The following is a 26,954-nucleotide window of genomic DNA, read 5'->3' as shown; positions in this document are numbered from 1 at the left end:
GCCCTGCAGAGGGAGCTCAGCATGGCCTTTGTTGCCTGGGCCCTATGGTCCTGGCAGGGCTGGGCACAGTTCATTTCCTGTGCAAACTGGGGTCTCAATCAGCAAGCCCCAGGCCTGTTGCATATAATAGCTCCTTTTCCCTTGTTGCTGTCCCCCACTTTATCTTCTGTCTCCTTCCCACCTTAGGAGAAAAAAAAACCCTTTCATTTTCTCAGATGTTCCAGTCTGTAATCTGATTCCTGTCACATCCTACGACCTTAAATGGCTTATCAAGATACCCTCCCATAGGCTTTTCTGTCACCACCCTTCCTCCCTCCCTCCCTCTTCTACACCCCCTCCCTGTACCCAACAAATATGTATTAAAAACCTACTTTGCCAGTCACACTTCCTTCACCATAAGAGATAGCTGCTAAGGTGATACCTCACTCACAGGGTCCAATTTACCCATGCTTGGGGCCGAACAAGATCTGTGGTGAAGTGGGAGGAGAAGATAGATCCAGTGCTGAATCAGTCAAGGAAGAGTTCCCGGAGGACATAGACTTAAATAAGAGATAGAACTTAGAGACTGGTATTCTTTTTCTCCTCCCAGGTGTTGGTGGCAATTTGGTGGCCATTCAGACCAGCCGGATCTCCACCTACCTGCACATGTGGAGCACGCCTGGTGTCCTCCCCCTGTGGATGAAACAGTTCTGGCCTAACCCATGCTCCACTTTCTGCACCTCAGGTGGGTCTAATGTCTTCAAGAGGCCATGTGACCATTTCTTTAAGTAAAAACTGCCATCATTGGAATCTGCTCTATAGCAACAGATGTTGAGACCACTGCTGACCTCAGCCCAGATCATCATCATTCCCAGCTCCTCCGCCCTGAGGCCTGACTCCCTACCCCTGCCACTAGTTGATCCATCCATTAATTCAGATATTTATTGAAGGTTTGCCATGTACTAGGTGTCAGGTTGCAGTGATGAGTCAGAGAAAGCTGATTCTTGCCCACATGGATTTACACAATCCAGAAGAGCAGATAAACACACCAAAAAGGAGAATTTAACTACAAATTGTGGAATGTTTTAAATTAAAAAAGCACAGGGTTCAGTGGAAAGAATTTCAGGAGATACTGAGATTTGGGTTTGGAAAGTTCCTCTCTGAGGATGATGAGGGGAGCAAGGGAGGGTGGGTGGGAGGAGCTGAGTTGGAGCAAGAGAGTTGTTTGAGGCAGGGGGACAGCATGAACAAAGGCTCAGAAGCATGAAGGAGCTTGGTAAGTCTGAAGCACTGAAAGGCCAGGGAGGCCTGAGCATAATGAGCAGGGGAGAGGATGGAGGAAGCTGAGGCCAGAGAGAGGGGTTGATCACTCTAAGGCCTTGAAGCTTGAGGAAGAGAAACTGGATTCTATTCCAACAACCACTGAAAACCATTGGATGTCTTTCTATATTTTTGTTACCTTTAAAACTTGCATTTTTTCTGCCACTGCATTTTCTTTTAATCATTTCCTTCCTGTTTCAAGAACTACCTTCGCCCATTCTTTTAGGGTAAGTTTCTTGGCACATTTCTGAAGGATATTTTTGCCAGATATAAAATTCTGGGTTGATGTTTCTTTTCAGTACTTGAAAAAGGTGCTGCTTTCTTCTGAATTCCCTGGTTTCTGATGAGATATTAGTGTCATTTGAATTATTTTTATCATATACATAAGGTGACATTTGTCTGTTTGTTTCAAAACTTTTTCTTCACTTTTTAGTTCTTGAGTGGTGATGCACATAGGTGTGGATTTCTTTGGGTTTTCCATGTTTGGGGTTTACTCATCTCCTTGAGTACATGGATTTATCTTTTGCCAATTTGGGAAATTTTAAACCATGATTTCTTCAAATACACCGTTAGCCCCACTGTCTTCTACCTTTCCTTCTGATTATTCTGATGACATGAATGGTAGATCTTCTGTTACAGTCCCAAACCCCCACTCCTGGGGGTCCTGTTCAATTTTTCCCCAAGCCTAGTTTATTCTCTCTTATTCAGATTCACTAATTACCATATGTTTTTCTTTTTTTTTTTTTTTCAAGTTCACAGGTTCATTCCTCTGACCTCTCCACTCCGCTACTCATCCCATTCATTAAGTTCTTCAGGGATTTTGGTTATTGTATTTTTTCATTTCTAAATTTCTACATGGGTCTTCTTTATATATTCTGTTTCTTTTATGAGACTTTTTTTCTTACAAGAAATTTCTATTTTTCTCATTTGTTTCAAATATATTTGTAATTGCTAGTTTAAGCATTTCTATAATGGATTCATTAAAATTGCTTTCAGATAGTTCTACCATCTGTGTCATCTCATTTGTAGGGTCTGTTAGTTGTCTTATCAAGTTGAATTTTTAAAATTAGTTAATTAATTAATTAATTATTTTTTAAAAATTTCTATTCTTTGTTCCAGAATTCATTGTTTATGTACCACACCGAGTGCTCCATGCAATACGTGCCTTCCAAAATACCCACCACCAGGCTCACCAAAACCCCCACTCACCTGCACTTCAAAACCCTGTTTGTTTCCCAGAGTCCACAGTCTCTCATGTCCCCCAACTCACTCCTTGTCTGTCTCCCCATGTCTTCCCTGTTTTTCTTTATGCTCTACAAGTAAGTGAAACCATTTGATAATTGACTCTCTCTGCTTGACTTACTTCACTCAGCATAATCTCTACCAGTCCCATCCATGTTGATACAAAAGGTGGGTATTCATCCTTTCTGATGGAAGCATAATAATCCATAGTATATGTGGACCATATCTTCTTTATCCATTCATCTATTGAGGGGATCTTGGTTCTTTCCATATTTTGGGGCCTATGGCCATTGCTGCTATAAACATTGGGGTACAGATGGCCCTTCTTTGCATGACATCTGTATCATTGGGGTAAATACCCAGGAGTGCAATGGCAAAATCATAGGGAAGCTCTATTTTTAATTTCTTGAGGAATCTCCACACTGTTCTCCAAAGAGGCTGCACCAACTTGCATTCCCACCAACAGTGGAAGAGGGTTCCCCTTTCTCCACATCCTCTCCTACACAAGTTGTTTCCTATTTTGTTAATTTTGGCCATTCTAACTGGTGTAAGGTGATATCTCAATGTGGTTTTAATTTGAATCTCCCTGAGGGCTAATGATGATAAACATTTTTTCATGTGTCTGATAGCCATTTGTATGTCTTGATGGGAGAAGTGTCTGTTCATATCTTCTTCCCATTTTTTGATATGTTTGCCTGTTTCATGTGTGTTGAGTTTGAGGAGTTCATTATAGATCCTGGATATCAACCTTTTGTCTGTACTGTCATTTGCAAATATCTTCTCCCATTCCGTGGGTTGCCTCTTTGTTTTGTTGACTGTTTCCTTTGCTGTGCAGAAGCTTTTGATTTTGATGAAGTCCCAAAAGTTTATTTTCGCTTTAGTTTCCTTTGCCTTTGGAGACATATCTTGAAAGAAGTTGCTGTGGCTGATATCGAAGAGATTACTGCCTATGTTCTCCTCGAGGATTTTGATGGATTCCTGTCTCGCATTGAGGTTTTTTATCCATTTTGAGTTGATCTTTGTGTACGGTGTAAGAGAATGGTCAAGTTTCATTCTTCTACTTATAGCTGTCCAGTTTTCCCAGTGCCATTTATTGAAGAGACTGTCTTTTTTCAGAGTCCATTGTCTCTCATGGTTCACCTCCCCTTCCAATTTCCCCCAACTCCCTTCTCCTCTCTAACTCCCCATGTCCTCCATGCTATTTGGTATGCTCCACAAATAAGTGAAACCATATGATAATTGACTCTCTCTGCTTGACATATTTCACTCAGCAGAATCTCTTCCAGTCCCATCCATGTTGCTACAAAAGTTGGGTATTCATCATTTCTGATGGAGGCATAATACTCCATAGTGTATATGGACCACATCTTCCTTATCCATTCGTCCATTGAAGGGCATCTTGGTTGTTTCCATAGTTTGGCGACCATGGCCATTGCTGCTATAAACATTGGGGTACAGATGGCCCTTCTTTTCACGACATCTGTATCGTTGGGGTAAATACCCAGGAGTGCAATGGCAGGGTCATAGGGAACTTCTATTTTTAATTTCTTGAGGAATCTCCACACTGTTCTCAAAGAGGCTGCACTAACTTGCATTCCCACCAACAGTGGAAGAGGGTTCCCCTTTCTCCACATCCCTTCCAACACATGTTGTTTCCTGTCTTGTTAATTTTGGCCTTTCTAACTGGTGTAAGGTGATATCTCAATGTGGTTCTAATTTGAGTCTCCCTGATGGCTAGTGATGATGAACATTTTTCATGTGTCTGATAGCCATTTGTATGTCTTCATTGGAGATGTTTCTGTTCTTATCTTCTGCCCATTTTTGACATGATGATCTGTTTTGTGTATGTTGAGTTTGAGAAGTTCTTTATACATCTTGGATGTCAGCCCTTTGTACTGTCATTTGGGAAAAACTTCTCCCATACTATTGATTGTCTCCTTGTTTTGTTGACTTTCCTTTGCTGTGAACAAGGTTTTGATCTTGATGGAGTCCCAGAAGTTCAATTTTGCTTTTGTTTCCTTTGCCTGTAGAGACATATCTTGAAAGAAGTTGATGTGGCTAATGTTGAGAAGGTTACTGCCTATGTTCTCCTCTATGATTCTGATGGATTCCTGCCTCACAATGAGGTCTTTTATCCATTTTGAGTTTATCTTTGTGTATGGTGTAAGAGAATGGTTGAGTTTCATTCTTCGTATAGCTGTCTAATTTTCCCAGCACCATTTATTAAAGAGACTGGGTTTTTTTCCACTGTTCATTTTTTCCTGCTTTGTTGAAGATGATTTGAACATGGAGTTGAGTGTACATATATGGGCTCTCTACTCTGTTCCGCTGGTCTATGTGTCTGTTTTTATGCCAGTACCATGCTGTCTTGGTGATCACAACTTTGTAGTAAAGCTTGAAATCAGGTAATGTGATGCCCCCCAGTTTTCTTTTTCAACATTTCCTTAGGAATTTGGGGGTCTCCTCTGATTCTGTGCAAGTTTTAGGATTATTTGTTCCAACTCTTTGAAAAATACCAATGGAATTTTGATCAGAATGGCATTAAAAGTATAGATTGCTCTAGGCAGTATAGACATTTTAACAATGTTTATTCTTCCAATCCAAGAGCATGGAATGGCCTTCCATCTTTTTCTGTCTTCTTCAATTTCTTTCATGAGTATTCCGTAGTTCCTCGAGTACAGATCCTTTACCACTTTGGTTAGGTTGATTCCCAGGTATTTATGGCTCTTGATTTTATAATAAGTGGAATTAATTCTCTCATTTGCCTTTCTATATTTTCATTGTTAGTGTACTAGAAAGCAACTGATTTCTGTACATTGATTTTGTATCCTGCCACATTACTGAATTGCTATATGAGTTCTAGTAGTTTGGGGGTGGAGTCGTTTGGGTTTTCCATATAAAGTATCATGTCATCTGTGAAGAGAGAAAATTTAACTTCTTCATTGCCAATTTGAATACCTTTTATTTCTCTTTGTTGTCTGATTGTCGTTGCTAGGACTGCTAATACTATATTGAACAAGAGTGGTGAGATTGGACAACCTTGTCCTGTTCCTGATCTCAACAGGAAGGCTGTCAGATTTTCCCATTGAGAATATTTGCTGTGGATTTTTCATACATAGATTTTTATGAAGTTGAAGAATGTTCCCTCTATCCCTAGACTTTGAAGCGTTTTAATCAGGAATGGATGCTGGATTTTGTCAAATGCTTTTCTGCATCAATAGAGAGGACCATGTGGTTCTTCTCTCTTTTCTTATTGATTTGTTCTATCACATTTATTTGTGAATGTTGAACCAGCCTTGCATCCCATGGATAAATTCCACCTGGCCACAATGGGTAATCTTTTTAATGTACTGTTGGATCATATTAGGTGGGATCTGGTTGAGAATCTTGGCATCCATATTCATGAGATATATTGGTCTGAAATTTTCCTTTTCGGTGGGGTCTTTGCCTGGTTTGGTTATTAGGGTAATGCCTGCTTCATAAAAAGAGTCTGGAAGTTTTTCTTCTGCTTCAATTTTTTGAAACAGTTTCAGGAGAGTGTATATTATTTCTTCTTTGAAATTTTGGTAGAATTCCCCAGGGAATCCGTCAGGTCTTGGGCTCTTGTTTTTGGGAGGTTCTTGATTACTACTTCAATCTTATTGCTAGATATTGGTCTATTCAGGTTGTCAATTTCTTCCTGAGTCATTTTTGGAAGCTTATATGTTTCCAGGAATGTATCCATTTCCCTTGGGTTGGTTAATATATTGACATATAACTGTTGACAATAATTTCTGATAATTATTTATATTTCCACATTGAGTGTGATTATTGAGAGATACGTTTTTATTGACATCGTGTTGCCTGTGAAGTCCTTGTTTCTATAGATTGTCTCCATCAATTTCTGTTCTGTGACACTATTGGGTTCTTTCTTCTTTTATAGAATCCCCTCAATATTTCTTGTAGTCCTGGCTTGGTGGTCACATACTCTTTTAAACCTTGCTGGTCTTGGAAGCTCTTTATCTCTCCATCCATTGTGAATGTCAGCCTTGCTGGATAAAGTTCTTGGCTGCCTGTTTTTTTTGTTTGTTTGTTTGTTGTTGTTGTTGTTGTTGTTTTCATTTAGTGCCCTGAATAAGTCTTGCCAGCCCTTTTTGGCTTGCCAGGTTTCTGTGGACAAGTCTGATGTTATTCTAATGGGCCTTCCTCTTTACATAAGGAATCTCTTCCCCCTAGCTGCTCTCAAGAGTTCTTGTCTAAAATTATGATTCAACATTTTCACAATCAGGTGTATTGAGGTCTTTCTAGATTCTATGATCTTGGGGGGAAACCTTTCTGCCTCTAGGATATGAATGCTGGTTCTATTCCCTAGAGTGGGAAATTTTTCATGGAGAATTTTTTTTTTAACTATATCATCTAGTCTTCTTTCTTTCTCCTCCCCCTCAAGGATTCCAGTAATTGTGACGTTGGAATGTTTCATGGCTTATTTATTTCCCTAAGTTTTTTTTCATGGCTTTTAAGCTGTTTGTTCAGGCCTTCTCCTGATCCTTTTTCTTTATCAGTTTGTCCTCTAGATTACTAATTCTATCTTCTGCCTCAGTTACATTAGCTGCTAGAGGACTTAGATTAGACTGGAACTCATTGATAGCATTGTTAACATCTTTCCTGCTGGCTTTCACTTCTGCCCTAATTGATTCCATTTTGTCATTAATGGTTTTCTCCAAACTAACCATTGCCTGCATAATTGTTAGCCTGAATTCCCTTTCTGGCATACTGTTTATGTCCATATCCAATAGCTGTGATGGAGAGGGCGCTGTCTCTGAATTTTTCCTCTGCTGAGCATTCCTCCTCCTCCTAGTGATTTTTGGTGAGAGGTGGGTGAGAGGATTTGTATCTGACTGTATCAACCATGATTTAGGCAAGGTGCACCCTAGAATACTTCTGAGCAATTGAGAGTCCCCACCAAAAGAGAGAAAAAAGAAAAAAGAGAGATAAAGAGATAGGCAGGGGAAAAAAAAAAAAAAAGACACAGCCAGAATGGGTGTGTAAGTTATAAGATTTATAAGGTGCAGAAACAAAAACAGACAAAAAGACTGACAAAAGTAAATGACAAGAAAAATAGAATGCAGCCAAAATGAACCCCAAGTATATGATTTGTAGGAAACAAATACACAGAAACACTGCCAGAAGAAAAAGATGGGAGGTTGGTTATAAATCCTCAGTGTGGGGTGGAAGGTTATTTTGATTCTTCCTAGCTGTATCCTGATACATTAGTCAAAGGATTCAATTTTACTGAAATAAAGGGGGATTAAAACTGGTTTATATTTAGGGGTAGCATTGATTGGGGAAAGGAGATGACCTTGAAACTTATCTCTATATGAATATTTTTAAAAAATAGAAAAGAAAACACAGCTGTTTGTATCAAAAAAGTTCAAGTTAAAAGGTATTTATTTTTAATTCTTTAGGATGCAACAAGACATTATTGTGATAGGAAGAGATAACATAAAAGCACAGATCAGAAAAAGAAAATGAAAATGAAAAATCTTCACAGGAATTATCTGCTTTAAAAAAAACTAGAAAGAATGGAAGTGAACTGACTCTTCTTGGGCATGCTTTGCATACAATTTGTGATGAGGCATTACATAGTTTTTACTCAACTGAGACTTACTCAACAAAGCATTAAAAATGAGCAAGAAATTTTTTCCTGTCAAATCAACAAAACAATTTAAACAGGTCAGATGAAATCCCAACTACCTCATGTCTTTAATAACCAAAAAATGTGAATATCAGACCAAAACAATGAAAATGAAAACAAAAAAAGAATTGTTAACATCATATTCACATCTTAGAAGAAACAAATACCACTCTGGTCTCCACATTAAAAGGTGATGAAAACTACGTTTATAAAATAAGCAAATTGAAGGAAAAAGACAAAAATCTCTGGAGTGTTACTGTTTCTTGGATTATGATCCCCTAAAATGGCCATCACATCCTTCTGACAGCATGAGAGGATTTTTAGCAAAACACGATCCTACTCAAATTAATGAGTATAATTTTTTACTTGGATATACATGTTAGAAAATTTAATATTTAATTTTACAATAAAATCATTTTAAATGGGAAAAAGGTATTATGGAATTTGTTGTATTGAGCCTCTCATGATGGCAAATAGATTAAAACAATAAAAACAATTAAAGAAATGAGAGTAGTGGGGACGAATTAAAAATAAAAGTTGTATCTATGAAATATACAGGTTTTTAGGGAAATACCGGGAGCTTAGTATCTTCTTTATTCCTGATATTAGGGTTTTACAGTTTTATGGGGACACTGTGGTGGCTGTCCTCTCATTTTTTGGCTGGCTTTCTGGGGAGGGGCCTGCTGCATGGGTTTTTTTCAGGCAGTCTTGCTTGGGTTGAATACTCCTGCGACTATGAAGAGGCTGGTTTTTGAGGAAACTGGTTTTTCAGGCTTTTGTTCTCTGGAGGTTTTTTGGTTTCTGTTTGTTTGTTTGTTTGTTTGTTTTTCCTTGGTGGATTTTGGTAGGTCTTGGGAGGTTTAGAGGAAAGCAGACTGCACCCAGACCTCTGTCTCAGAGAGAAGCCTCAATCTGTTCCCCTCTGGGAGGTCCAGAACACACAGACTCCCCCTCTGCCACCTCCCATGGGCAGATCATGCCCCTGAAAGACCCGCGGATCCCCTTACCCAAGAATCCAACACTGCCACTGGATGCAATCAGCAAGAGGTTTATTGTCGCGCAGGTACCGGCGGGTGTTCGGCAGCCTCAGCTAACCGAGCACCCCGACCGGAGTGAAGCGGGGTCTTTTATAGGAAGGTACAAACAAGTTTTGGGTGGGGCGCAACTGATTGGTGGACAGTTTGAACTTTTGAAAAAGGCATATGTGGAGTTTGCTGATTGGCTTTGGGGACCCGCGCGCGCGCGCGAAGAGAGCGGCGCGAAGGGGGAACAAGCTGATTGGTTATGAGGGCCTGCGCGCGCGAAGGGAGAGGCGGGAGAGGGGAACAAGAAGGGGGAAGGGAGGAATGCCATCATGGCGTCTCCATTATTTCTATAAGCCAAGCAGTTACAGAAGGGCAAGAGAGCGATTAATCACGCAATTAATAACCTAATCTACGCCTAAAAGCCAGCGGTTCACAGAAAAGCAAACAAGCGGTTAGTTATCCTATCTATCTTCTAGGGGAGGGGGCTTTTTCTTGGGGGAGGGGTCTTTCATTCCCCCCTTTTTCTTTATCATGGATAGAATCTTATATCCATTCGTCTTGTTCCTGCTCTAAGCTTGTCCGGGACTCTGATCGTTTTAAAAGTTGATATTGTTGTGTTAGTACCATTGCCTGAATTACGGACAAGCGGTCTTTAGTGAATTGGACAAGCCTATTTATAATGCAAGGGCCAATTGACAGAATTAGTAATAAGATGATAAGGGGCCCCATGAGGGTGGATAATAAGGTTGTGAGCCAAGGTGAACGGTTGAACCAACCTTCAAACCAGCCTTGTTGGGATTCAGAATCTCTTTTTCTTTGGGCTAATCTTTCTCTTAGCTTGTCCATTGTTTCTCTGACCACCCCGGTATGGTCGGCATAAAAACAGCACTCTTCTTTTAAAGCCGCACATAATCCTCCTTCTTTTAAAAATAAGAGGTCTAGCCCTCTCCTGTTCTGTAGTACAACTTCCGACAAGGAAGTCAAGGATTTTTCTAGGGCTGAGATTGATTTCTCTATGGCCTCAAGGTCAGCGTTCATAGCAACTTGTAACTGCATGAGCTGATTTCCTTGGACTAAAGCGGAAGCTCCTGTCCCAATACCTGCTGTTATTCCCCCGATGCCCAATAGCAGGGCTATAGTCAGAGTTATGGGCTCCCTCCGGTATCGAGACCTTTGCTTTTGCTCGAAGAAGTCAAAGACAAATCTCGACCTATGGTAAGTTACCTTGGGCCAAAGTTGAACTAATATGCAATAGTCTGCAGCGGCATCTAAAGTTCGGGCCGCAACACAAGGGGTCAAGCCGGTGCTACAAGCCCAATATGTCCCGTTGGGAGCTGTTAGATAATAATCACCAGGAGGGGTATTCCGGATGGTGGTGTTACATAGAGCCTGATGGGAAGCGGGCACGGGGCCTAAACATAGTCCCTGGCCAGATACTTCAGAAAGGGTGAGTCTATGTTCCTGGGAGTTGCAAGCGATCGGGGGAACTGTATGGTTGGTATAATTAGCGACAATGGCTATCCCCTCATAGTAGGGGGGGCTTGAAACCAGACAGAGCCAACAGTCTTCAGTAAATTCAGGATTAGAATAATTGAGGGCCGTATATGTTCCTAAAATTAAGTTAAAAAGCCGGTCCCCAGTTCCGACAAGCGGAGTCTCTATTTTTAGAGGTTTTTGGCTTGGGCTAACAGCGGGGGAAGAGGAGGGTGTGGAAGTCCCTTTAGAAGTTCCCATTCCATGCTTCGAGGCGGGAGTTGAATGGGGGCGTATGGGAAGTTGTCAGGCGGGACCTGGCGGAGCTGGAGGGCGCCGGGGTTTAGAGGGTTTTTGGTCTGGCAGAACAAAATTTGGCCCTATGGGGTAAGTTTGGGGATTTTCTATAAAAAGTTTTATGGTGAACGTTAGACCGTCGTCATAGCCTTCTTTATAGAATCTGAGGCCCCAAGTATATCCCCTCGCCCAGTTAAGTTGTCTTTTTCCCGACTCGGTAAAGGCTATTCTGAGTGGGTGACACCAGTGTTCTTTACAGGCTGGGTTCTGTGTCCATTTGGGACTGCTCCTGGCGTGAGAATAATTCGCCGTCACGGTTATGTAGTCCCAGTCTGAGGTGGGTTTCCAATAAATGTCACCAGTGGTTTCGCAGCCCCAATTGCGACAATAGAAATGGGCTGCCCCACTACATGAGGTCCATTCTCTGGGTCGGTGAGACCCAGGGCATACATAGAAGGTAAGTGTTCTTAACATACTTCGCTGACTCCAGTCCCCACAGCCTCCCCAGGGATCTAACCCGAGTCGCCCCGGGGGGGAGGGTTGTGAAGGGGGCTTCTGTAGGTTAAAGTAATTTTCTATGTCCCAGTTGGCTGGGGCTCCCATGGCTAACTTACAGACGTCAGGATACAAGTTAGGCCACCAGGTATAGGGAGTAGCTGTGTGTGTTATATTCCAAACTACTAGGCCCACACTATTAATGACTTGCCAAGTTAATTGTTTGGGGAAATGTGGACTGGAACCCCCAAAGGGAAGGAAAGTGTAAACAAGGAGAAGGATTAGCGGCGCATGAGTCTTATCTTTAGCGGATTTGAGGATCGTCGGATGATCCATTCTGAGTCCTGTAGGGGTTCGGTCTGTTCTTCTGGGTGCGCGGCCTTCACATGAGAGGCATGGATCCAGGCTGCAATCCCGTCGACCTTGAGTGCTGTGGGTGTCGTCAGGAGCACTGTGTGGGGTCCCTTCCAACGGGGTTCAAGGTTTGTGGCCCGGTGTCTGCGAACCCAGACAGTGTCCCCTATTTTGTAGGAATGTGGCCGCAAAGGGACGTCGAGTTTCTCCTTGTAGGCGGCTGCCAGGGGTTTCCAGATTTCCTGCTGCACCAGCTGCAGAGCTTGCAGATGGGCCTGTATAGAGGGGGAAGGGGCATGAGCAGAGATATCGGGGGCAAAGAATGTGACAGCGGGGGGTGGAGCACCATAGAGAATCTCAAAGGGAGTTAGGCCATGAGGTCCTGGGGTGTTCCTGGCCCGATAGAGTGCTAGAGGTAGGAGCGATACCCAATCTTTAGAGCCAGTTTCAAGCAGTAATTTAGTTAAAACCTCCTTAATGGTTCTATTCATTCTCTCTACCTGCCCTGAACTTTGGGGCCTGTAAGCACAATGTAGTTTCCAATCGATCCCCAGTAACTTGGCCACCGACTGACTTACCTGGGAGACAAAGGCAGGCCCGTTGTCAGACCCTAGCACCTCAGGCATACCATACCTTGGGAAGATTTCTTCTAATAGTTTCTTGGCAACCATGTTAGCTGTCTCCTTTTTGGTAGGAAAGGCTTCCGCCCATCCTGAAAAGGTGTCTAGAAAAACTAAGAGATACCTATATCCATACATGCCAGGTTTAATTTCGGTAAAGTCAACTTCCCAATGTGTGCCGGGTCGCTGTCCGCGTACCCGGACACCTGGTCCAATAACAGTCTTTCCAGGATTGACTTGAGCACAGACTTTACAATTAGCAGCTGCTTGATGGAGAAGAAAATTCTGTTTGGGGAAATAGCTTTCTAAGTTGGCCTTGTCCATTAGGGCCTTCATTTTGCTTGCACTCAGGTGAGTTAGCCGATGGAGGTAATTTATTAGCTCCTTTGCCATTTTTATGGGCATTATAGCTTTCCCTTTGTATTCCCATCGATTGAGGGCTGGATTGTAATCAGCTCCCAGTTTTTGTACATAGTCCAAGTCGGCTTCCTCATAATTCCAAATGATGGCATTATCTATGTCTTCTGTCTCGGTTAGTATAGTGACAGTCAGCAATTGGGGCCCCAAGGCTGCCTGTTTAGCCATCGTGTCAGCCAGGCGGTTTCCCCTTGCCTCGGGGGTCTCCCCTTTCTGGTGGCCAGGACAGTGTATTATGCTCAGTCTTTTGGGAAGGAATAAGGCTTTTAATAAGGCCAATATCTCGGCTTTATTCTTGATTTCTTTGCCATCCGAGGTTAGCAGTCCCCTCCTCCGGTAGATTTCTCCATGGACATGGGCAGTGGCAAAAGCATACCTGCTGTCTGTATAGACATTAAGACTCTTACCTTCTGCCAGTTGGAGGGCCTGGGTCAGGGCTATCAGCTCTGCCCGTTGTGCCGAGGTACCTTCTGGTAGCGCGCTTGCCCATACGAGCTGAGAGTCGGTCGTGATGGCCGCCCCTGCCCGTCGTTTTCCATCTTGTAGGTAGCTACTGCCATCAGTATACCAGGTCAGATCTGCGTCCTTCATGGGCTGATCAGTCAGGTCAGGTCGTGTCCCTTGCGTTTCAGCAAGGATCTGGTGACAGTCATGTAATGGCGGTGCTTCTCCAGGGATGGGCAGTAAGGTTGCAGGGTTAAGAGTCACTACAGGTCCGAACTGGATCCTGTCAGTGTCCAGGAGGAGGGACTGATAATGAGTCAGGCGGGCATTTGACAGCCAGCGGTCTGGTGGTTGTCGGATTAAGGATTCCACTGTATGTGGAGCTAGTATGGTTAAGGGCTGTCCAAGTGTCAGTTTGGTGGCATCTTTGATAAGGACTGCAATTGCTGCTATCATCTTTAGGCACGGTGGCCAGCCAGCTGCCACGGGGTCTAATTTCTTAGAGAGGTAGGCGATGGGGCGTCTCCAAGGCCCGAGTCTCTGGGTCAAGACCCCTTTAGCGAAGCCTTGCTTTTCATCAACAAAGAGGTCAAAGGGCTTCGTTATATCTGGCAGGCCTAATGCCGGAGATTTAAGAAGCGCTTGTTTGATATGCTCAAACGCCTGTTGCTGTTGCTCAGTCCATACAAAAGGAGTATCCTGTTTAGTTAATGGATATAGAGGGGCCGCTATCTCTGCGAATCCCGGGATCCATAGTCTGCAAAAGCCCGCTGTTCCTAGGAACTCCCGCAATTGCCTATGGTTTTGAGGTGCAGGAATGTTAGAAATAGTTTCTTTCCTTGCAGCCGTTAGCCACCGTTGGCCATCATATAGTTCATAGCCCAGGTAGGTGACTCTAACCTGACAAATCTGGGCCTTCTTGGCTGATGCCCTATATCCCAATTGGCCTAGGGTCGTTAAGAGATCCCCAGTACCTGTCCGGCAGTCTTCTTCGTTGGTGGCCGCCAGTAGGATGTCATCGACGTATTGAAGCAGGATCAGGGAGGGGTGCCTTACCCGAAAGTCAGCCAAGTCCTGGTGAAGAGCCTCATCGAACAGCGTTGGGCTGTTCTTGAACCCTTGCGGTAACCGAGTCCAGGTCAGCTGACCTGATATTCCTAAGTCTGGGTCCCTCCATTCAAAGGCGAAGAGAGGCTGGCTCTGCGGACTCAGTCTTAAACAGAAGAAAGCATCCTTGAGGTCCAAGACGGTATACCAGGAATGGGTTGGAGGCAGGGTGCTAAGTAAGTTGTAAGGGTTGGGCACCGTAGGGTGGATGTCTTCTACCCTCTTATTGATCTCCCTGAGGTCTTGAACTGGCCGGTAATCATTGGTGCCGGGTTTCTTGACAGGCAACAGAGGGGTATTCCAAGGAGACCGGCATGGGGCCAAAATGCCCTGGTCTAGTAACTGCCGTATGTGTGGCTTGATGCCCTGATAGGCCTCATTGGACATGGGATACTGTTTAACATTGACAGGAACGGCGGTTGCCTTTAACTGTATGTGAATGGGGGGCTGCTGGATAGCCAGTCCCATTCCTCCTGTTTCTGCCCAGGCATCCGGGTAAGATGTGAGCCAGGACTCTATGTCCCTCTGAGGTTGAGAGGGCTTCTCATGTAATCTATATTCCTCCTCCAATTGTAAGGTAAGGACATGTAGAGGAGTCCCATTAGGGCCGGTTACGGTGGCCCCCTGTGGTTCAAAATGGATCTGGGCTTTGAGTTTGGTTAATAAGTCTCTACCCAGAAGTGGATAGGGGCAATCGGGAACATGAAGAAATGAATGAGAAACTTTACCTGAGGCCAGGTGTACTTTCCTGTCCGTAGTCCAGCGATATTGCTTTCCTCCGGTGGCTCCTTGAACCCAGGCCATCCGGTTGCTGAGTGGCCCCGGGTTCTTAGTCAAAACAGAGTGTTGAGCCCCTGTATCTACTAGGAAAGTGATTGGTTGCCCCCCAACGGTTAGGGTTACCCGGGGTTCAGGGGGGGGCTCCTGACCCTGACGCCCCTAGTCTTCATCTAAAGCCATAAGTCTTGTAACTTGCTTAGCGTTTCCCTTAGGGTAGTGAAATTTCTTCGGGCATTCCTTGGCCCAATGTCCTTTCTCTTTACAGTAGGCGCATTGGTTTCGGTCTATTCGGGGCCTCCTCATGTCTCCTTCCCTATCTGACTTCCCTATCTCTAAGCTCTGACTGCCTTGCACTACGGCGGCCAGGATTTTACTAAGTTCCTTGTTTCGTTTACGTTCTCGCTTTTCTTCCCTCTCCTCAGCTTCCTTCCTTAGCTTTTCCTCTTTTTCCTCCTGCAACTTCCTAAGTCGTTCCTCTTTCTCCTCCTGAGTTTCTCTTTTATTAAAAATCTTTCCTGCCTCTTTTAATAAATCTTGCAAAGAAAAATCTTGTAGATTCTCCAAACGCTGTAGCTTATTTCTAATATCTGGAGCAGACTGCCAAATGAATGTCATGGAGACATTTCCTCTCTGTTCATCACTGTCTGGGTCGAAAGGCGTATATCTGCGGTAGGCTTCCTTAAGCCTTTCTAGGAAGGCGGTTGGAGATTCCTCCTTACCTTGAGTCACCTGTCTTACCTGGGCCAAATTAGTGGGGCGGCGCCCCGCATTATGGAGGCCTGCTACGAGTAACTGGCGGTAAAGACGTAGGTGGGTCCTACCTGCAGCCGTGTTGAAGTCCCAGTCAGGGCGGGTCAGAGGGAAAGTTGCATCTATCACATTAGGAAGTTGTGTGGGCCTTCCGTCGTCTCCTAGGACACTCTTTCTGGCCTCTAGAAAGACCTTTTGTCTCTCCTCTGTGGTGAGGAGAGCCTGCAAGAGCTGCTGGCAATCGTCCCAGGTAGGCTGATGTGTAACTAAAATGGATTCAATTAAGGCGGTTAGGGCCACGGGGTCCTGTGAAAAGGAAGGGTTATGAGACTTCCAGTTATATAAATCAGATGCGGAGAAAGGCCAGTATTGGAGGCTCCCTGGTTCCCTCCCTTGACGCAAGGGTAAGAGCCTGGAGGTTTCCTCCTGTTCTGGTCTTTGTCGGCTCCTAACTCTGCCTGCGATTGGAGATGGTGAAGGGTCATTTCTTCCAAGATGATCTGATTTCCCCACAGGATTCGGTGTCGGTCTAAGAGGATGATAAGGTGGGGGGTCCTCGGTTAGGAGGTCTATCAAAGGGGATTCCTCAGGAGGGAGGACCTGTGACTGCCTGGGGCGTCGCAGAGAGGAGGCGTTGTTAGAAGCGGGAGGGTCAGTAGGGACTACGGGATATAGATTGGAAGAGGTGGGGGGTTTCGAGGGGTCGGTAGGAGTTGGTGAGGGGTCCGGCGCCGGTGGAGCGGAGGGGACTGGGTGAGAGGTAGGGTTTGAGGGAGGGGGAAGGGCAGAGGGAGAGCTAGGAGGGACAAAAGGAGAGACCCACGCAGGGGGCTCTTTGACTAGGCTCTCCCACATTACGATGTAAGGTACTTGGTCTGGATGACCTTGAGGTCCTTGATTGAAGATTAGCTCCTTGACCTGCAAGATAACCTTGATGTTAAAGGTTCCTTCTGCAGGCCATCCGACCTTGAAGGTGGGCCATTCAGAAGTGCAGAGAGTATGCCATTTGCTCCTTTTGATCTCCATGGATAAGTTGTTGGCTCGGATCCGAACGTCTTTCCAGTGATCTAGAGTGAGGCTCAATGGGGTTGTGAGAGTTTGCCCCATTTTAGAGTCAAAAAAACAAAAAAACAAAAAACACCAAGGACAATAAGTAAGACACACAAAACAATTAACAAGAAGGACGCTGAGACAAATTCAACCGGCCCAGGGGAACCACGAGGTCTCCCTATGGCGGACAGAACCAGCCCAGGGGAACCACGAGGCTCCTCTATGGCGGACAGAACCAGCCCAGGGGAACCAAAAGGCTCCTCTGCGGCGGACAGAACCAGCCCAGGGGAACCAAAAGGCTCCTCTGCGGCGGACAGAACCAGCCCAGGGGAACCAAAAGGCTCCTCTGCGGCGGACAGAACCAGCCCAGGGGAACCAAAAGGCTCCTCTGTGGCGGACAGAACCAGCCCAGGGGAACCAAAAGGCTCCTCTGCGGTGGACAGATCCCTGGGGCGTCCCCCAGGGTGGCAGGGGAGAAGTCCGAGTTCGTCAACTCCTTCTCAAGCTGCCTACAGAATACAGAGCAACAACGCGCGCTGTCGTACAGTCCTATACTACCGAAGCATAGGCAAAACAGAGGCCTACAAACGAGAACACGAGACTGGATACAAACGAGAACATGAGACAGGAGACAAGAATGCTGGCCAGCTTACCTCCCGGTGGGAGTCAGTTGGATCCGTGGGCAGGAGTCCGATGATCTCGGTGGGACCTCCAAATGAAAGACCCGCGGATCCCCTTACCCAAGAATCCAACACTGCCACTGGATGCAATCAGCAAGAGGTTTATTGTCGCGCAGGTACCGGCGGGTGTTCGGCAGCCTCAGCTAACCGAGCACCCCGACCGGAGTGAAGCGGGGTCTTTTATAGGAAGGTACAAACAAGTTTTGGGTGGGGCGCAACTGATTGGTGGACAGTTTGAACTTTTGAAAAAGGCATATGTGGAGTTTGCTGATTGGCTTTGGGGACCCGCGCGCGCGAAGAGAGCGGCGCGAAGGGGGAACAAGCTGATTGGTTATGAGGGCCTGCGCGCGCGAAGGGAGAGGCGGGAGAGGGGAACAAGAAGGGGGAAGGGAGGAATGCCATCATGGCGTCTCCATTATTTCTATAAGCCAAGCAGTTACAGAAGGGCAAGAGAGCGATTAATCACGCAATTAATAACCTAATCTACGCCTAAAAGCCAGCGGTTCACAGAAAAGCAAACAAGCGGTTAGTTATCCTATCTATCTTCTAGGGGAGGGGGCTTTTTCTTGGGGGAGGGGTCTTTCACCCCCAGCCACCATCTCAGGGAGGGAGACCGCAGGAGCTCCTGCTTGTCTCTGTACCCTGGTGCTACTAAAACAGTGAGCGATATTAGTCCATGTAGCCTACTTCCAGTGACTGCCTTTGTGGGGGCTGCTGTCTGGGCAGGTCCAGACCACCAGAGAGATCCCAACCAGAGATGGACTCTGATATTTTCATGCCCACAAGGGCTAGGAGCATTCAGACTCTCTCAGGTCCTCGAGACCACCAGCTAGCACCTGCAGGGACCTCTCTCAGGGGAGGGTGTAGAGCATGGCTCAGGCCCGGTTGTGCAATGCACATGCAGTGTGCAAAAGTCTAGAGAGCACCACCTGGCATCCACCCAGACTCTCACACTTGCCAGAGGCTCAGGAACCATGGCCTGGAGGCTTTGCTGCTTTCTCTCTGGCACAGGTGGTCACAGGTATTGGCCCTTCTAGGTCTGTGGGCTTAAGCTTGTGCCCATGACCACCCAATTCCACCAGTTGCCCCTTAAGACCTCTTGATCATTTTGAGTGCTTTTAACCAAACTCCAGGTTAATGCTGGTCCCCAATCACAGGGCACTCTTGTATTAGGGTATTACTTTCCTGTGGGTCACTTCTGGTGGCTCCCTCCCCCTTCTGTTTATCTTCCAATATCAGTCCAATTTTTCCCACTCCATTTTACCCATCCATTGGTGTCTTCTGCACATATAGAGATCTAGAAATGTATAATCCTACATCTCAGGCTGATTTCTTGGGTGTTCAGAGTGTTCTAGTAGATAGCTCACTTTAGAGGACAGGTTGAAACAGCTTCTCCTACTTCTCCACCTCCTTCCCTTTTTTTCTTTTGTAAGAAGAGATTTCTGATCGAATCCCAGGCATTTGGGGTGTATATTGTGAAACTCTGGGTCTCATTTAAGTCTTTTTCAGCTACCTTTTCTGACACTGCATTACTGAAGGAAAGGGAACACATCACTTCCTAACTGTCAGGTGAGGTTAGAAACCTGGGTTTCTCCCCCATCCCCACCGTCACCACCATCTTTGTTCAGATTCTGGGGGAAGAGGAGTACTTCTTTGTTGATGGGCTGGGGAGGAGTCCACATTCCTTTGACACAACCCTGGCTGAGAGAGAGGGATGCTTTACTTTTGCTGCCCACATGGCCTTCACAGACATGGTTGGGTGGAGAGCTCAACCCATGGTTGGGCAGAGTACCACTTACTCTCCACTCAGCCTTCTCTATCCCACCTCAACCAGAAAGGGTGAGTGCCAAATTCCACCTAGATTTGGTCAGAAGTTCAGGCTCCCCACTTGGTCTTTGCTGATGGAAATTGGGCTGTATTTTTTCCTGTGATGTTCAGCTGGAATAGAAAAGTTGTCCTGTGTTTTGCTAGGCTGTCCCTCTTTTGGACCTTTGGCTAGACAGAGAAAGCTTTTGTTGAGTCTTTTTTTTTTTTTTTTTTGTCTGTACCGATTGACATATCTGGGTTGCTGACTTCTCCAGCATTTGGTCTGGTATATATGAGGCAAAACTCTCACAAAACACCAAAACAATAACTCAGGGAACTGATTTATGTGTTGCCCAGTTCCCTGGCCAGCCCACATTTTCTCTCTACCTTTTCAAATTTTATGTTTGTTTTATATGTAATGTCCAGGGTCCTTTATAGTTGTATGTAGTAAGAGGAATAGGAAAAAATATGTCTAGCCATCTTGTCTTGAAGGGAAAATTCCCATTGTATTTTCTGATTTGTCATTGAAGTATAGAAAATCTATTTCTATTTCTCTATTATTTCTGTACCTATCTTGGTTCAGGCTTCTATAAAAGAAGTATAGAATGGGTGGGTCATAAACACAAGAAACTAATTTTTTATAGTTGTGGTTTGTGGAACCAAGGTCAAGACACTAGCAAATTTGTCTGGTGATGGCCTATGTCCTAGATCATAGACATCTGTCTTCTCACTGTGTCTTCACATAGTAGAAGGGGTGAAGTGTCTGAGGTATTTTTAATAAGATTACAAGTGTTAATGGCATTTATGAGTGCTGTACCCTCATGACTTAGTCATCTCCAAATGCCATCACATTGAGGGTTAGACTTACAACATACAGATCTGGGTGGGGGAGGGCACCTAGAAGCTGTAGTAGCATCTGAATATTTCACTGAATTGTTATTCTGTAGTGTTTCTACAGATTTTCTTGAATTTTAGTGCCAGCTGCCAATAGCAATTATTTTTTTTTGTTTCTACTTTTATTTTTTCAAAGAATCTTTTCATACCATGTTTAATTTTTCATCATGAATAATAGATTTTGGAGCTCTTGAGTGCTCTCACCCTCTCTCTACCTCTTATTTTATGGTAGCATTTTTAGCTTCTAAACTGTATGGTTGTTCCTCCTCTTCTTACTTTATGAACTATATTAACTCAGAGGTGAATGGAGACTTTTTATTGAAACTGTTTCTGTTTGAAAAGTCAGTTGCATTCACATGTACGGTTTCTTAAAGTGTGTGTGGTTGGGGCACGGAAGTCACACTTTTTGCAGAATCTCAAATTTTTAGAGTACTGAAGCAAAATGAGAATGTGCTGAATGCATCCCTGAGGCAAAGCGTGAAGAAGGGGCTGCCTGAGACCCCCCATGAGTGTGCCGCCTCCCCTGGATTACTAATTTCACATGCTGAGCCTTCATTCATGCACATTCCAGAGCTCTCCTCTACTTTCAGCCCCTTGCATGTTCTCTTTCCTCTGCCTCTGCTCAGAGTGCTCTCCTCTGGATTCATATGTCAGCCAAGATGTCATCTCTCTGGAGGACTTCTAAGTCTCTAGTATTCATCCTACTAATATATACTTTGTTCTCTACCACATTATCCTGGCTTATCTTCATCCTAGCACTGGTCAGTTTGAAATGACTTTTCTTGTTTGTTTGTTTCTGCTACTCAATTCTGGTTTTGTTTATTTTTTTTCTCTTCCCTAAAATGTCAGTTCCATGAGGGAAGGGACAGGAGTATATCCCTATATACAAGAACATGCCTGCCACATAGTAGGTGCTCAGCAAACACTCATCTAATAAATAAATAATGTGGATGCCTCGCTGGAGACTGCCACATGCCAAGGTGGCCTCTGCTGCCCATCAGGTCACAGAATCTCCTTGATTTTATTTTTTTCCAGAAGTTAATTCCATATCAGCCCGAGTCCTGCTCTTTCTGGTGATTCCAGGTCATCTGATTTTCTTCTACATCATCTACTTGGTGGAAGGCCATTTGGTTCCAAACAGTAAGATCTTTGTGGTGTTCTATCTGCTAGCAAGCCTGATCCAGGTAAGGATGATTATAGCAGTATCAAAACAGCACTCACTGGTTAGCCAGCAAGATTTGTCTCCCTGTCCTGGGAATGATGCTGGGGGAGATAAGGTTGGGGTTTCCTGGACATGGCTGGGTACAGCCCTCATCTTCCAAGAGTCAACTTGTTCAAGCACAAAGGCAGGATCCAGACAGAGAGGCCACTCCACAATCTGTACTGCACACTTTCCCCTGCACATTCCACACAGCACATGCTACACTGCACACTTCATAGGGTACACCCCCCCACAGGACACACTCCATACCACGCATAGAACACTGCACACTCCTCAGCAGAGGATCAGAGCATTGTCCTGAAGTGGCAGCAAGTTTCTGTGAAGCAGGTTGATGAGTGGGTCCAGCTGGGGAACTGGGCCATGCACACCATCCATCACAGAAAGGGTGGGCAGAGACCAGCCCCCTGCTAGAGTGTTGCTAAAAGGCATGCATGGACTTCAGTCAGGGCTGAATGATGATAAGGACATGATGAAAGAGATTAAGCTGGTGCCTGCCTCTGGGTGGTACTCAGCAGACTGTCTGCCCAGAATAGCTGGCTGATGTCCCTTGTGGGCCCAGGTTGTTGGCAGAGAGAACTGTGGACACTGAAGGGAAATTCTAGGAGGGCAGTGCTACAACGAGGTACTGACATGTTCAAATCTCCCTGAGTTAGGGCATTTGCAATTGTAGCATATCTCTGACCCTGAATGGTGGGCTGGGACACTCTGAGACACTGTTTTGAGCAAAAGCAAGGAAGGGGCTGGAGTGTGCCTGGGACAGGGGACTGAGGAGCCCTGAAATAAGGCCAGGACGGTGCTCACTACCCTGTGGCACTTTCAGGAAAGGCTTATTGTCCAAAGCTGCCTATACAAGGACCTTCAGCAAATCCAAATTGAAGTCCCAATAAGGCCTATGTCTTGAGTTTCCAAAGACAGTACAACAAGCTGCTGTAACAAAGATGGTCTTTCCAGCACCTCAGTTTGCCATGAACAGGGCCTGACCACAGAGAAGGAGGCTAGGCAAGTATGGGTAGGGGTAGACTTCCTGCCTTTGCATGAGCTCAGAGCTGGGCATTGACCTCAAGAAAAGCTGGAGAAAGGGGACTCCTTGGAGTGGACATGTCCACCTTGGTATCTGCCTTTGAAATTTGCTGGTGTTTCTTAGTGACACTTGGCTTTCTGACTTAGTTGTAATTTTTTGTGTCTGCTTGCTCTTATGCCAGGTGACAATTCTGCTGTACCTAGCAGAAGTGATGGTTCGGCTGACGTGGCACCAGGCCCTGGATCCAGACAACCACTGCATCCCCTATCTCACAGGGTTGGGGGACCTCCTAGGGACTGGCCTTCTGACACTCTGCTTTCTTATCAACTGGTTATTGAGAAGTGAAGCAGGGCTGGATGGTTTCTCAGAACCAGCATCTGGACTTCCATAATGAGCCCAGGCAGCCTCAGTTGCTCAGTAGAACTTTCCTTCACACAAGCAGGGTACAGCATACAGCTTCTCCCTGCCTGGGTCTTCTGGAAGACAGTTGACACCTTCTGGAAAATGGTTGACACTCTGACTCTGCTGTGGTCCTTTGTCAGTCTGCAAAGGACACTAACACACATCTTTACTCTGGAGTTGGAACCTGAGCCTATAAAGGTGAGGGAGGAGTGAAATCAGAAGCATTGTTAGTATATGAATATGACTACATGTTCCTGGACATAAGTGTGCACCCATGTGCTTGATGAGTGCAAATGAGTGCAGAGGTGTGTGTACAGAGCAGGGGACTCTGGCCTGCAGATGCTAAAAGGAGAGACATGTCCAGTACACATGGGAGATATGCTGGCACTGTTCTGTGGAGAACCTGGTTTGGGGAGAAGCAGGAATGAGATGCCTGCTCTGCCCAAGTCCCAGGACTGAGCTGTGGCTTAAGTTCAGTCTTCACCATGTCCAAGCGTTGTGGGCCATTCTGCTGGTGTGCCTGCAAATGCAGTCCTTCCCAGGACAGTGCTTTCTTGTACATCCTTCATCTGCAACCAGTATTTAATCCTGTTGGTATTTTTTTCTCTTCTTCTTCTTTTTATGTTTATGTGAGACTTCTGTTTAGAGTTTAATAATTAGGGAAGTATAAAATAAAACATACAGTATATTATACTTGGCCTGTGTGTCCTTAAAGATAGTTCATACCACCATGAGCTTGGGGTCTATAAGTAACAAGACCTTTGGTATTTCTCTAGTTTCTGTTTCTTAAACTCTGCTCTCCAGCACAGAAGCATCAACATCGCAGCAAAACTTGTTAGAAATGCACGTTGTTAACCCACTTGTTAGAAATGCATGTTGTTAACCCACCTTCCCTTAGGTCTGACAAATCAGCCTTGGGGTAGAACTCAGCAGTGTAGGTTTCATAAGCCATGTATTGTTCTGATACACTCTCCTGTTTGAGAAGCACTGCTCCATAATGCTGTCACTTAAAAAAAAAAAAATTATTTATTTAATTGACAGAGACACAGTGAGAGAGGGAAGACAAGCAGGGAAAGTGTGAAAGGGAGAAGTAGGCTTCCCGCTGAGCAGGGAGCTCATTGCAGGCTCAATCTCGGAGCCTTGGGACCATGACCTGAGCTGAAGGCAGATGCTTAACAACGGAGCCACCCAGGCACCCCATGCCCTCACTTTTTAGAATAAATGTTCCTTCCTGTTTCTTTTCTTTTTTTTTTTTGAAATTTATTTTATTTATTTATTTAGGGAACACACACACAAGTGGGGGGAGTGGAAGAAGGAGAGAATCTTAAGCAGACACCATGCTGAGCATGAAGCCTAACACAGGGCTCAATCCCATGATCCCAAGATCAGGACTGGAGCCAAAATCAAGAGTCAGATGCTAAACTGACTGAACTTCCCAGTCACCTTTATGTCTTGTTTCTTATTAACCCATTATAACAACTTAATTTTTTATAATTTTTTATTATGCTATATTAGTCACCATAGAGTACATCATTAGTTTTTGATGTAGTGTTCCATGATTCATTGCTTGTGTATAAAACCCTTTGCTCCATGCAATATGTGCCCTCCTTAATACCCATCACCCAGGCTCACACATCCTCCAACTCCCTCCTCTCCAAAACCCTCAGTTTGGTTCCCAGAATCCATAGTCTCTCATGGTTTATCTTACCCTCTGATTTCCCCCACCCTCATTTCCCCCTTCTTTCTCCTAAGTTCCTCCATGCTATTCTTTATGTTCCACAGGTAAGTGAAACCATATGATAATTGTCTTACTCTGTTTCACTTGTTTCACTTATATAATAACCTCCTCCAAGTCCATCCATGTTGATGCAAATATTGGGTATTCATCCTTGCAGGTGGCTGAGTAATATTCCATTGTATATCTTAACAACATCTTCTTTATCCATTTGTCTTACTGAAGGACATCTTGGCTTACTCCACAGTTTGGCTTATTATGGACAATAATTGCTCCTATGAACATTGGGGTGCATATGACCCTTCATTTCACTACATCTATATCTTTGGGGTAAATGTCCAGTAGTACAATTGCTGGGTCATAGGGAAGCTTTGTTTTTAATTTCTTAAGGAATCTCCACACTGTTTTCCAAAGTGGCTTTACAAACTTGCATTCCAACCACCAGTGTAAAAGGATACCCTTTCTCCACATCCTCTTGAACATTTGATTCTTGTCTTGTCTATCTTTGCCATTCTAACTGGTGTAAGGTGGTATCTCAATGTGGTTTTTATTTGAATCTCCCTGATTGCCAGTGATGGTGAACATTTTTTCATGTCTGTTAGCCATTTTTAAGTCTTCATTGGAGAAGTGTCTGTTCATGTCGTCTGCCCATTTTTTTGACATGATTATCTGTTTTGTGTGTGTTGAGTTTGAGGAGTTCTTTATAGATCCTGGATATCAGTCTTTTGTCTGTACTGTCATTTGTGAATATCTTCTCCCATTCCGTGGGTTCCCAGCACCATTTATTGAAGAGACTATCTTTTTTCCACTCTGTATTTTTTCCTGCTTTGTCACAGATGATTTGACCACAGAGTGAGGGTCCATATCTGGGCTCTCTACTCTGTTCCACTGGTCTATCTGCCTATTCTTATGTCAGTATCATGCTGTCTTGGTGATCACAGCTTTGTAGTAAAGCTTAAAATCAGGCAACATGATGTCCCCTGTTTTCTTTTTCTTTTTCAACATTTCCTTAGCCACTCGGGGTCTCTTACAGTTCCATAAAAATTTTAGGATTATTTGCTCCAGCTCTTTGAAAATTCTGGCAAAATTTTGATCAGAAGGGCATTGAGAGTATAGATTGCTCTAGGTAGTATAGACATTTTAACAATATTTATTCTTCCAATCTATGAGCATGGAATGGTCTTCCATCTTTTTGTGTCTTCTTCAATTTCTTTCATGAGTGTTCTGTAGTTCCTCAAGTACAGATCCTTTACCTCTTTGGTTAGGTTTATTCCCAGGTATCTTATGGTTCTTGGTGCTATAGTAAATGGAATCGATTCTCTAATTTCCCTTTCTGTATTTTCATTATTAGTGTATAAGAAAGCCACTGATTTCTGTATATTGACTTTGTATCCTGCCACATTACTGAATTGCTATATGAGTTCTAGTAGTTTGGGGGTGGAGTCTTTTGGGTTTTCCATATAAAGTATTATGTCATCTGTGAAGAGAGAGAGTTTGACTTCTTCATTGCCAATTTGGATACCTTTTATTTCTCTTTGTTGTCTGATTGCTCTTGCTAGGACTTCTAATAATACTATTTTGAACAAGAGTGATGAGAGTAGGCATCCTTATCGTGTTCTGATCTCAAAGGGAATGTTGTCAGCTTTACCCCATTGAGGATGATATTCGCTGTGGGTTTTTCATAGATAGACTTTATGAAGTTGAGAATGTTCCCTCTATCCCTATACTTTGAAGCGTTTTAATCAGGAACGGATGCTGGATTTTGTCAAATGCTTTTTCTGCATCAATTGAGAGGACCATGTGGTTCCTCTCTCTTATAGATTTGTTCAGTCACATTGATTGATTTGGGAATGTTGAACCACCCTTGCAACACAGGGATGAATTTCACTTGGTCAAGGAGAATAAACTTTCTAATGTGCTGTTTGATCCTATTAGCTAGGATCTTGTTGAGAATCTTAGCATTCCATATTCATCAGGGATATTGGTCTTAAATACTCCTTTTTGATAGAGTCTTTGCCTTGTTTGGGGATCAGGGTAATGCTAGCTTCATAAAAAGTGTCTGGAAGTTTTCCTTCTGCTTCAATTTTTTGAAACAGCTTAGAAGAATAGGTGTTATTTCTTCCTTGAAAGTTCATTCGAATTCCCCAGGGAACCTGTCAGGTTCTGG

The 26,954-nt window shown here is 44.3% G+C and overlaps 1 protein-coding gene across 6 annotated transcripts in view; it reads left to right on the top strand.

Annotated features, from left to right (window-relative positions):
* The window catches only part of SLC41A3 (solute carrier family 41 member 3), a 140,907-nt gene extending 117,162 nt beyond the window's left edge, over window positions 1–23,745 (top strand). For all 6 annotated transcript variants that reach the window (XM_082746410.1, XM_082746407.1, XM_082746411.1 and 3 more), the window contains 3 exons: window positions 590–724; window positions 21,443–21,591; window positions 22,832–23,745. In XM_082746410.1, the coding sequence (XP_082602536.1) occupies window positions 590–724; window positions 21,443–21,591; window positions 22,832–23,041 (494 nt within the window). In that variant the 3' untranslated portion in view covers window positions 23,042–23,745. The remainder of the gene's footprint in view (window positions 1–589; window positions 725–21,442; window positions 21,592–22,831) is intronic.
* The last annotated feature ends 3,209 nt before the right edge of the window (window positions 23,746–26,954 follow it).

Source organism: Mustela nivalis (genome assembly GCF_964662115.1).
Source record: "Mustela nivalis genome assembly, chromosome: 1".
NCBI lineage: Eukaryota > Metazoa > Chordata > Mammalia > Carnivora > Mustelidae > Mustela > Mustela nivalis.
Note: the sequence above shows the minus strand (reverse complement) of the source record. Positions and strands in the feature narration are given on the sequence as shown.